General features: G+C 34.4%; 1 protein-coding gene across 1 annotated transcript in view; it reads right to left on the bottom strand.

Moving 5' to 3' along the window:
* Positions 1-37: 37 nt before the first annotated feature.
* The window catches only part of LOC129229955 (tRNA wybutosine-synthesizing protein 3 homolog), a 59,018-nt gene continuing 46,216 nt past the window's right edge, over positions 38-12,839 (bottom strand). Inside the window, exons 6-7 of the mRNA XM_054864341.1 lie at positions 4,878-4,942; positions 38-426 (exon numbers count right to left, since the gene is read on the bottom strand). Coding sequence (XP_054720316.1) covers positions 246-426; positions 4,878-4,942 — 246 coding nt within the window. The 3' untranslated portion in view covers positions 38-245. The remainder of the gene's footprint in view (positions 427-4,877; positions 4,943-12,839) is intronic.

The following is a 12,839-nucleotide window of genomic DNA, read 5'->3' as shown; positions in this document are numbered from 1 at the left end:
TGTACAGTTTTGAAATTGATACACAGGTTCTCAATCTATGTAGTTAAATACATGAGAGATTTTATTAAGGCTGCACAAGACAGTGACAGAGGCTGCATGTGACCTCAGGGCTGCAGGTTACCTGCCTCGTATAGAATGCGGAACTTCATACTTTGCAGGTAATGTAGATTATATTTCACTTTTTAACTTTATAGTTTTTCATACTTTTTTCCTAAGTAAAAAATGATATAAAATATGTTTTTTACTTAGTTTTTCAGTAAATTCTCAAAACCATCACAAAATGAGTCAAATGATACTGGACTAGGTGACTTATACTTTGGTTCTTTGTTTACTTGAGATCTTAACTGTTTTGAAGCTTTTTCTTTTGCCAAAACTAACTGCATATTTTCCTTCTCAGAAAAGGATGCCTGGATATTTAAATAAAACCTAGAAACAAATAAAAAATTACTTAAAAATAAAGATATAAAAACTATAAGATGCAGAGCATAGGCAATATAAATTCAGTCATGACTAATAAAAACATGACTAATAAAAGTGAAACTTGAATGACATTCAGGATTACTTTCACTTCAGGTTTCATTTTTATTTGTCAATAAAAATAACTTTAGGCATAATGTACTTACCTAAAAAATATTCTTGTGCAAAACTAAGAGGCTTCATTATTAATGATATCAACATTATCATCTAAGTTTCTACTCCATAAAATCTTGTTACATTTTTGAGCATTTTATAGTATCACTTTTTTTCTCCTAAATACACACAATGAATTTCTAACAAGTAAGGTTAACAAAAATGCTTCACAACTATAGTACACCACGGTTATTACAGTACCTAAGCATTAGTAAAGGTGTTTATTTGGAGTTTTGGTCTACAATAGAATGGTTTTTAAGCAATCAACAAATTGTGTATTACTCTCACGACTGAAGTTGATGTTTTCTCCTAAATACACACAATGAATTTCTAACAAGTAAGGTTAACAAAAATGATTCACAACTATAGTACACCACGGTTATTACAGTGCCTAAGCATTAGTAAAGGTGTTTATTTGGAGTTTTGGTCTACAATAGAATGGTTTTTTAAGCAATCAACAAATTGTCTATTACTCTCACGACCGCAGTTGATGTTCTTTCAATTTTTAGACCTGCGCCTCTGCAAGCACCACTATCCACCGGCACCAGTTTTTTTTTTCAGAACTATACCACTGGAAGGAAATGTCAAGTGCTTCATTTATCACAGAAATACACATACGAGTTGCTCTTTACAGGGTTCAGTCATTAGTCAGGCCGGAAATGTTATTGATCTGGATGTCTTAATACATCAGGATTTCAAGTTTAGTCAACAGTGTAGTATCGCAAGTAACATAGCGAATAAAATGTTTAGGTTTATCAATTATTTTAAACAAATCTAAGAAGGTTCTTCTGATTTTACATAGAAGTTTGGTAAGACCTCATTTGGAGTATGATGTTCAGTTTTGGTCCCCTTATCTGAAGAAAGATTTCTTTATTGAAATGGTTCAAAGAAGGGCTACTACGCTAGTAAGGGATTGCTTTTAGATTATACCAGACTCAAAAGGCTTAATATGTATAGCCTGGAGCAAAGTAGAGTCAGAGGGGACATGGTTCAGTTACTTAAATTTATCAAAATAAAAGATATTAATAATGGGTTTACATTCTATTTTTCAAAAAGCACACACACGCGCTCAATTTAACTACACCGATGCACAACATAAAAACTCATCATAATAATTCAGGCTGAAAACTTTTGCTTACTCACAACACATTTGATCGATCTAATGTTCTCAGAAAAAATAACAACTCTTAATTGTTTCCAAAATATGATAAAAATAAATTTACGCAGACGATAAGTTAAAAAAATAGGGCAAATTAATTATTCTACTTTGTTTTCTTCTTACTTGGTTTGGCTTTAATCTTCTGTTTTAATAATATTGTTTTTTGAAAGCAGACTATATTTTTTCAGAATACATATTCATTTGAATAGAACAGAGATGGGCAGACATTACCAAAATAAAGTGATACTTTCAATTTTCACGAATTGTTTTGATCTGCATAAATGTGTGCATAAGTTATACATAAATTAGTAATGTTAATAACTGTCGAATACTTATTTACGTAGATAGTTAAAACAGGAAGAAAGACATTCATTCTAAAAACCATCTGGTAAACAATCACTGTTTAAGAGTTGAAATTCAAAATAATATCATCAAGAAATCAAATAAATATATTTACATTATGTGCTGAAACAACTCAAAATCTAATTTATCCGAAATCAGTCCTTATTAAAAGATTTGCACTGTATGTTATCTGCTACTTTTGTAAGCTTGGTGTATAATTACCGATCCCTAGCCTTGCGATTTCGGAATCAGAGTCTTAGGCTCTAAAATTCCGGGAGTCGGAGTCGGCCTGTTTTTCTTCTGACTTTGCAACCCTAAATTGTTGCAGAGTTGGAGTAGGACTGATTTTGAAGTAAAAGGGTCGGAGTTGGAGTTCGAAGGTTTTGAAACTCAGAGTCAAAATCGAAGTATGACTGCTTTTGGGGTAAAAAAGTCAGAGTAGGAGGCAAAGGCTCTAAAATTCCCTGTGAGTTGAAGTCGATTCTTTTTCTTCCGACTCCACAACAGAAATTTGTTGCGGAGTTGGAGCCGGACTGATTTTGAAGTTCAAGAGTTGGAGTCAAAGTTTTTGAAAGTCCAAGTCAAAATCTGACTTGAACTGCTTTTAGGATAAAGGAATCAGAGTCGAAGGCTCTAAAATTCCCTGAGTCGGAGTAGGCCAGTTTCTTCCGACTCCACAACCCTAATTTGTAGCAGGGCTGTAGAGTTGGAGTCTGACTGATTTTCAAGTAAAATAGTCGGAGGTCGAGGGTTTTGAAACTCCGAGTCGAAATCAGAGTGACTAATTTTGGGGTAAATGAGTCGGAGTAGAAGGCTCTAAAATTCCCCATTTTAGAGTCAGTCATTTTTCTTCCGACTTCACAAACCTAGTTTGTAGCAGGCCTGTGGAGTTGAAGTTGGACTGATTTGGGCATAAAAGAGTTGGCGTCAGGAGTCTAAGTCCTTATAAAATGTAAAAATCTAAAATTCTTGAAGTTAGAGTCCGTCATTTTTCATCTGACTCTGCAACCCTAATTTGTAGCAGGGCTTCGGAGTCGAAGTGATTTTGAAAAAAAAGTGTTGGAGTCGAATGCTCAAAAATTCTCGGAGTCGGTCATTTTACTTCCGACTCTGCAACTTTAATTTGTAGACGGGCCGGACCGTCAGAGAAAAAAACAGAAGGCATTGTGTATATTCATTACAAATGAAAAACATAATAAAGTGAATGTGGGGGGGGGGGGGGGTCGTCTGCTTTGCTACATCCAAAAGGATAGGAGCAGCAAAGTTTCCAATGAACCCCACACCATCTCACATCCAAGAAAGAGCAGTTGGTTGTAAAGTACGAAGCAAAAGCCAAATCCGTGTCCATCTAATCGATTTCAGACCAATTGTCAAAAAAAAAAAAAAAAAAAAAAAAAAGCGAATACATGATAAATGAAGAAAAAACTGAAGTAAACTAATCAAAATTCAGGCAGGGTCATCCGTTAAGCCATATTAATACATCCACTGACTACCTTCACGTGCATGTACTTTGAGTAACTTGTATCATTTGTTAAACAATTAACAGGGCTACAGTTAACCAATCTCAAAAAAAGCAATCTTGAAAATGAAAATTCTTTAAAATGGTTTCCGAAAAACCTAAGGGAATATTGTTGTGGTGAAGAACCTCTATTTATGAAATTAGCATTGTTTTAAATTCTGCCTGCTTTACCTCCATTTATGACAAAAGGAGAGATTTTTGCTTCTCAGTTAACAGTCTTCAAAACTGGGACTCATGCCTCAGTGAAAAAGTTTTTAATGGTATCATTGTTTCACAAGCACTAAGAATTTTCAGAATTTGCAACACTGAATCTGCTTTTAATAAAGAACTTCTAGTTCTCAAAATTCTTCTTCAACACAACAATTTTCCCTTAGGTTTTTCGGAAAACATTTTAAAGAATTTTCATTTTCAAGATTGCTTTCTTCAGATTGGTAAACTGTAACCCTTTTAATTGTTTAACGAATGATACAAGTTACTCAAAGCATGTGCCCGTGAAGGTAGCCAGAGGATGTATTAATATGATTAGCTTATGAATTTTGATTAGTTTACCTCGTTTTTTTCTTTGTGGATCATTTATTTGCTTTTTTATCGCCAACTGGACTGAAATCGATCAGATGAACTCGGATTTGGCTTTTGCTTTAGACTTTACAAGCAAGTGCACTTTCTTGAATGATACATGGTGTGGTCCATTGGAAGCTTTGCTACATTTATCCTTTTGGATGTAGAAAAGTGGACGAAACCCCCACTCACTTTATGTTTTTCATTTGTAATGAATATACACAATGCCTTCTGTTTTTATTTATTTATTTTTTTGATATAATTTTCGTGACTTTTTCTTTGGCCAGGTGGTCAATGATTAACTCCACACCGGGCATTTGTACATCCATTATATTCTCTCCCCACTTTATATCTTTTCACAATTTGGCTGCCTCTTCAAAGTAGGCCCTTTTTGGATTTTGTATACATTTGCCTAACTATCTATTTGATATTGCTTTGTAGTTCTGGTAATTGGTGCTTTGAGATTTCCAATACTGATAAGTTCAATCTCAAAGCAGCCTTTCTCTTTGTAGACAGGTTTTACTGCATATATATATATATATATATATATATATATATATATATATATATATATATAAATATATATATATATATATTTATATATATATATATATGCAGACAAAAATATATAAAAAATATATAAAAAAAACACACAAAGAAACGACAAACCTTTGTGTTCTTTGCCAATTTTCCTCCATTTTCTGATTCAAATTATCTACAATGTATGCTATATACTTTTAAAAAGAGAAAAAAATTATATTCATATATGTATGCAAAAAATATTTACATTATAAAATAAAGCAAAGATAAAAGTTACTTCAATTTACTAATTTGAGATTTAGTGACTGTTCACTTATACACCCTCTCTTTTATGACTTTGTCAATTATATGGTACTTTTCATTTGTCAATACTATTGAGCAAGAGAATTGTTCCCGACTGATACCTTTAAACAACTAGTTAGCACAGTTCAAATGTAACAAGGGTTGCATGACGAAATCTGTCGACTGGAAAAACTATAACATAAGACTTATTAAAATAAACCAAATTTTATTTGGCGATTAGTATAGTTAGTCAAAATGTTAAAAACAGTAAAGTTAAATGCAAACTAGAGCGTAATAGCAGGGCGACTAATTAACATCTTAAGAACAATCTAATACAGGGAACCACATTGTTGCTCAAAAGCAAACGAGCGTTTAAGACACCAACTAGGTGAAACATTTTTAGAGTGAAGTCACAGAAGTGAAGTTCCAACACTAAAACCTTTTCTTATATATGTAGTAGATAAACCATTACCATACAAGTATAAATCAACTATTGAGATATGCGTGCATCTAATGACAACAAGCATGTGCCAATCTAATACGGAGCATCATGACGCAATCTCTTATGACATGTAACACTATGTCATCAATCGGCAACAGCATGTGTGAGAATTAGCTCCTGGCAATGAGTGATGCAAGACAGGAGAAAACATTGAAAGCTTCCCCTATACAAGAATTAGCCACTGACACAAATTTAACATCTGTTATCAGAGACTACCCTTTTACTGGGGGGGGGGGGTCTTATGCAAGAATGATCCCCCCCCTTAATGAACCTATGGTTTTGGGTACAAATCATTTCTGAAACTGCTTGGTAATCATTAAAAATCATGAAATTGGCTTGGAACAAGGCCCCTAATAGAGCCTAATTGTTACAAATTAATGTCAAAAACAAATTCATTTCATAAACAATGAAAGTAAATTTTTGAATGAAGTAATTCAATTTTTTTTCAAAAACAATTACTTTGAAAAGATGACTAAAAACGTTAGCAATTAATTCATAAAGTGTTTGAACACAATGAACATATATCATTGTCGACGGTTTAGGGGGGGCAGGTCATGACCCTCCCCTTGTATCTGCCACTGTACATAAAATTCCCACGGTACTGTCTGACCATCGATTACTTAGATAGGTTAATATCCGGTTTATGGGCGGAAATGGACGCATTTATTAGTTTGCAGGGGTGGTAGTTTGTTCGTCACATATGTGCGCTTTTGCCTATTTAGATGCAGTTTTGTGCAAATGACAGTTCGTTCACAAATTCATTTCTTAAATCTAAACTATATTCAATCTATATTCTTACTACAAAATATAATTGATATATTTTTAACAACATAATTTTGCGCTTACCATTTTGATTCTACTTTTCCTGACGAAATGAAAACAATGTATTTTCTTTTTGTTGTTTCCATAGAAACTGTTTCTTTCCGCTCTTTTTCAACTTAGAAAATGCAATAAATTAATTAGGCACTAGTGACATTATAAAACGTGTGAATCAAAATCCCATCACTATTTATCTTCTCCCTGCTAGATTCAATCAGATGGAATCGTCTTAACCTGGCCAATTGCCAAATTACATACAATCCCTGGTCAAACAGTTAGTCGTGATATAAACTTGTTCCGAAAGTCATTACTTGTCAATGGCGTAGCTAAGGTGGGGGCAGTCCGCCACGGGCGGCACTCTCCAAGGTGCAGAAAATTAACCCTTTTGATGTGGAAGAAATAAACATATTATTCAAATAAGGAAATTATGGTTCTAATCTGTTGCTGCAGACAAAATGAAAATCTTCGAATCGAAAGACTTTTGTGTCACTACCAGATTAAAATTACTTTTATACAAAACTTTCTGCTTTCTTTCGAAAATTTTGAAAAGTCTTTCTTGATAGCATATCAGTACAAGCCCTTGTTTTTTCTGAGGGCACAACAGTAGACAGTCAAGGGACCAATGTTTTTTAGACTGTAGAAGTTAACACCAGGAGGAAAACAATGAAGTTTTTCAATTTTCAAATTAGAAAGAGTTAACACTGGATTTTAAGAGAGTTTCTTGAAAACTTCCTAGTGAAACAAAACTTTTTTCTTTTTAAACTTCAGGAAAATGGTGTAAAGATTAAGAAAGGGAGGGGGAGGTGAAAATGGTACGAAACAATTTATTGTTCATCACAAGGATGGCTTTATATGTTGCAGAGTTTATTTTGATTTCTCATTTATTACAAGAGTTTTCTATTTTAAAAGAAGTGATAGGGATTTTTGTTTTCTCACTTTTGAGAGTAGAAAATCTATCTGACAACCTTGGATCACATGTTAGTCTATTTGTTATGGAAGGTAAGCGAATTTCATTTTTCAAAATTTGGTTTGGTCCCTCAACTTGGCCAAACACAGTCTAGTATGGTTTTTTAGCGCATTCAGTGTCAAATAATTTCAGTTGGGAATCTCTCCCACCTCCACTCTGTAATCTATCAGCGTGAAAGATAGCTTCAAAATGTTTTTATGAGGGAGAGCTCTCGAATCTTTTATCCCTTTTCCAGATATCATCAAAGATAGCTTAGAAATACAGTTTTAGACCTCAATGTTTAAAATTTTCTAAGTAGAACCCAGAACCCTATCTTTTCCTCTAACCTAGCAAGCACAGCCAAAAATACATATTTAGGCCTTTCATTCTGAAAACTTTCCTGGAGAGAGCTCCTACCCTCTCTTCTACAGTCTTAATATATAGCCTAACATTAAGTTTATAAAACTTCAATACATCAATACCAATTTGTGAAAACAACATTTTATCCTTGACAATCCTTTATCTCCTTTATATCCTTTAGGACTTCAGTTGCGGAATTCTTCCGAGAGAGATACCTGAATCATGCCCTCCCCTTCCCCCGTCCAATGTCTCCAAAGATTAAAAACTGGGTTTTGTAGGCTTCAATTTTGAAAAATTTCCAAGGAAGGAAAGCTGCACCCCTCAGACCTTTCCTTAGCGTCCCCAAAGATAGCCCAAAATTTTGCTCATAGAAATTTGCATGGGTGGGAGGGCTCGCTAATAATTCCTTCTCAAAGATACCTTAAAATGAACTTCAGCTTTAAGAAAAATTTTGGGAGGGAAACCTGCCTCTGCCATGGGCGGATTTATGGGGGGGCAGAGGGGGGCAATGCCCCCCCAGTTTTGGGAGGACTTTATGTAGTAACAACACATCTTCCAAAAATTTAAAAAAAAAAATATAATTATTTTTTCGTTTTTGAATAGTTCAAAAGAGCATGGGTGGATTTATAGGGAGGAGGGCAAAGGGGGCAATGCCCTCCAGTTTTGGGAGGAGTTACTAGTAACTAAAGGAGGAGTTACTAGTAACTAGTAACTAAAGGAGGAGGGACTAGTAACTTATCTTCCAAAATATAACAAAACAAATCATGATTTTTTCTTTTTTGAATAGTCCAATTAAAATGAAGAGAATAGCGAATGTCCTTTTCTGAAGGGAGAAAAGAAAAAGAAAAAAACCAAACGTTAAATACAAATAGTACAGCTGTCACTGGGATTCTGAAAATTGGTCTAAAATCACTATTTCGGATTGAAAACCATTTGGGCAAAATATAGGCTAAACGAGCTATGCATTCAGCTGCAACACTTATAATAATTGACTTTTGGGACCCTCCCTCTCCCTTCTCCAATTTGCGCTATCAGAACGATCTACTCATTACGATTTGTTTTCTCTCTTTTCAGAATGTTTATTTTCAATTTGCGTGATTTCAAAAACTAGATGTTTTGGGTTGTTACAGACGAAAGATTTTGAAGAACCTTCTGGATTCACACGTTCAAATGAAATTAGCTGATTTGAAATGTATGTTATTGCAAAAGAAGTACATAGCTAAAAGGTTTTTGTACAGCAAAATACTATCAAATGTAACAGTTAACACCGTAGCACAACTCTTGTAAGATCGCATTATTACCTGATGAAATGTTTTTATAACTGTGTTTTCTTTATTTTTTTAAAGGAAAAAATTTGTATATATGAAACTAATAGTTAGAACTGTACTTCATGCGCTCGGAAAATTTTCGGCTGGTCTTTTTTTTTTTTTTTTTGGGAAAGAAAAGTAAATACTATCGCAACTGATCAAACTTCAGTTATCTGAACGTTCTGATTAATTGAATCTTTTTACTTAGAGGGAAAGTACCATTTTCCTTACTTTCTAAAAAATTAAGGTAAGTCATAATCATCTAAGTCTAAATTAGACAGTTATTGTCATTATTGAAATCTGAGTAATTCAGTCATCAAAAGTTTTGGAAAAATTTGCTGAAATTTGATAAAAACCGATAAAAACCTTACACAGATTGGTAACATCGTAAAAATCCTTAAACTGTAAAAACTGACGAATTTTCGATACAATTACAAAAAATCAAACAAAAATCCGCAGGTAAGAGTGAATTACATGCAGGGCTGGATTTGCCTATAAGATAAAAAAGCTATAACTTAGGGCCCTTGCTTTGAAGTGGGCCCCTAACTCCCAAACAATTGTGATTCATTCCTTAAAAAAAAGGAAAGTGCTTGAAAAACTAATTTCATTTTCAAGTATTTGAAAACCTTGAATATTTTTAAACGTGTGGCTACAAACCTTAAATTTTAAAATTTCTAAGAAATTGTAGGGGGAGGAATGCCAAAATGTGTCAAATTCAGCCATCAAGAGGTAGTACTCTCTTGATACCTATTCTCTAAATCTCATTTCTTTTAAAGTATTAACTTGCATCACAAAGCACTTTTAAAGCATAAAACTTTAAAAAAAAATATTTGTCTATTATTTCCAATTAACCCTTATAAGACATCAAAATGCAGAATTTTATATCCATTTTATATAATTTTCTCTGGGGGAGTAACCCCCGGGCCCCCTAAAATTAGAGATATTCTATATCCCACTTAAAAGGGAGCCCTGCATCACTCTCTTAATACCAGCTCTTTTAAGGTCAATTCAAAAAGGACAGCATGATTACACACAGTAATGAAAATGACACATAAAAAAGTAAAGAATGGCCTTATGCATCACAGAAAACAGACAGAAACGTGGGAGAGGGAGGGGGGGGGGGCAATTAAAAATGTTGCTCCAAAAAAAAAGTCCTGCCCCCCCAGGAACTCAGTCCTAAATCCGCCTATGGCCTCTGCCCCCCTTTTGCTCATAACATTATCAATATCAAGCAAAGCCTAAAGTCGAGCGTCACTTACGGAACTTTCCCATGTGAGCGCCGCCTGGCTTCACAACATTTTCCGTGCCGTTAGATCAGGGATTCCCAACCTGTGGGTCGCGACATGATCTCTACATAAAAAATATATCATTGCATAGTTAAAAAATTAAAATACATGGGGAGAAATTAGCATCATTTTAGAGTAGCATCAATACTTAAGCACAATTTTGAATCCAGGAGTAGGACTATGAAGCAGCAGCAATTGCCCTCTCTCGAGCCAGATTACCTGATCTGTCAACTTCCTTTAAGATTACCTGAAACTTTGGTTTATGAACTTCAGTCTCTACAAATTTCCTTGAAAGAGAGTCCCGAATTCACCCTCTCTTCTAAAATCACCCCTCTATAATCCTCCAAAATTGCCTAAAATTTTGTTTTTGGAACTTCAAGTTTCGAATAATTTCTATAAGAGATTCTCAAAACCCCCAATCCTTATCTTGAAAGATGCTCTGTAGTAGCATTTTGAGACTTAATTTTGGAAATATTTCAGGGAAGAGCCCCGAACCCCATCCCATACTCTCAATTAATCAAAAATAGCCAAGAAATGGATTTTTAGGATTTTGATTTAAAAAAAAATACCAGTTGAGCGCCTACTGTTTCCGTTCAATAATTAAAGAACGTATGAAATTACGTTCTCAGAACTTAAATTTCAAAAAAATTCCAGATTAGGTTCTCTGAGCATTTCCCCTTGTCATCAAAGATAACTTTCTATATCTGTTCTTTGACTTAAATTTTGAAAAGATTCCTTGGGAGTTCCCCAATCCTTTGTACCATTAAAATTTGACGAAAATTTCGCATTTGGGACTTCAATTCTGAAAAAAATCCGGGATAGCGGCTCAGAATCTAAACCTTTTTTCTAACAGCTACAAACATGGCCTATAGTTGTGGTTTTAGACACTTTAATTTGAAATTTTTCTGGGTAAATGTCGCCTGAATTCCTTTTGTTCCCTTAACTTCAACAAAGATGGTCTACAACTGAGCTAATTTAGGAAATAGCATTTTCATTGTAGAGCATCCCTGATCCTCCCTTCCATCCCTTATCGTTAAAATAGTCTAAAAACTCCCTTTCTAGGACTTCAATTTCAAGAAATTACAAAAACAGAGTCTCCGAGCTTGAACCGTTCATAAAAATTCCCGAACCACTCATCCTTCGAACATCACTAGCGATCGTGTAAACTGCAGTTTTAGAACGACAAAATTTGAACATATTCTGGGGTAGGGCCTTCGCGAATGTTAGACTTACGATTGTAGATTCATAATTGTTAATTCTCTTTCTACACTTAAAAACTGCGATTCTCATAATTTGATTGCTCATATGCTAGTAATGATCTCTCCTCCCCATCCCCTTAAAAGCAAAGATCTAGACTCTCTCTCTCTTAATATACATATGCTTGAAAAAAAATTGAGTGGCTGCCAAAAGCCCTTCTCGCAATTTTTTTGAAATCGCGACTGCCTTGTTTAAAAAAAATGCCATCATTCACTTCAATGAAATCTTGCAAACAGTAATAATACTATATAAGAGATTTGTATGACCCGAGTTCCTCCAAAAACCAAATCTGCATTCGCCACTGCAAGGACGCAAGAATTTTAAAAGTGTCGAAATGCATGTGTTTAACACTATAGAAACTATCTTTTTTTTCTTCAATTCTGCAACCATTGTAGAAATTAAAAAACAGAAAGCATAAATCAAGTATCTCAAGCACGTTGAGGTGTAATGTAAAATATGCGCATACGCGTGCGCACACACACATATATGTATATATATATATATATATATATATAAATGGGGGGTCGTGGATTGTTAAGTTGGTGAAAAAGGGGTTGTGACATAAAAAAGTTGGGAACCACTGCGTTAGATGTTAGGGAACCCTTTAATATCACCAAATATAGCCTAGAATTGCATTTTTGAGACTTTGATACCGAACAATTTTCAAAGAAGCCTAACCTTTCCCTTCCACCAAACCAGCAAAGATACCCTTAAAGTTGATTTCAATTTAAAAAACATTTCAGTAAGAAACATCAGCGCCTCTAATGCCTACAACTGCATTAGAATACACATGCAATTGCGTTGAGACAGATAGCCTAAAATTGCATATTTCAGAATTGCCGACAATTCCCGATTTTCTTAACCTCGCCACAAAACAGCCTAAGCTGCATTTTAAAACTGATTTCGGAACATTTCCTTGTGGTGCCCACCGATCCCCTAACATCAACAAAGAAACACTAAAAGAAAATTTAGTTCTGAGAAAAATCGGGAGCAAACCCAACCCGCCCTTTCTTTTCACTTTACTGAAAACTGCCTTTATTTGTGATTTTTTATGTAAATTTAGCAATTTTCTCCAAGTGTCCCCCCTCCTTTTTTTCTTTTGTAAGTATGTAGAAATTATGTATTTTTTTCTTTAATTAAATTTCTAGTTTTAATTTAAACCCCCTTGACAGTTTAATGTATTAGTTCGCAACAAAAGGGTGGCAAATTGAGGAACCGCCCTGGGCGGCAAACACTGTAGCTACGCCACTGTTACTTGTAAACAAGAGTGCAAGGCTAATGCATATCAGATGTAAGAAAATGTGACAATTGTGATCCACTGACACATCACAC

This window comes from Uloborus diversus, chromosome 1 (assembly GCF_026930045.1).
Source record: "Uloborus diversus isolate 005 chromosome 1, Udiv.v.3.1, whole genome shotgun sequence".
NCBI lineage: Eukaryota > Metazoa > Arthropoda > Arachnida > Araneae > Uloboridae > Uloborus > Uloborus diversus.
The sequence above is the reverse complement of the archived record's forward strand: the minus strand, read 5'-3'. Positions and strand labels throughout refer to the sequence as shown.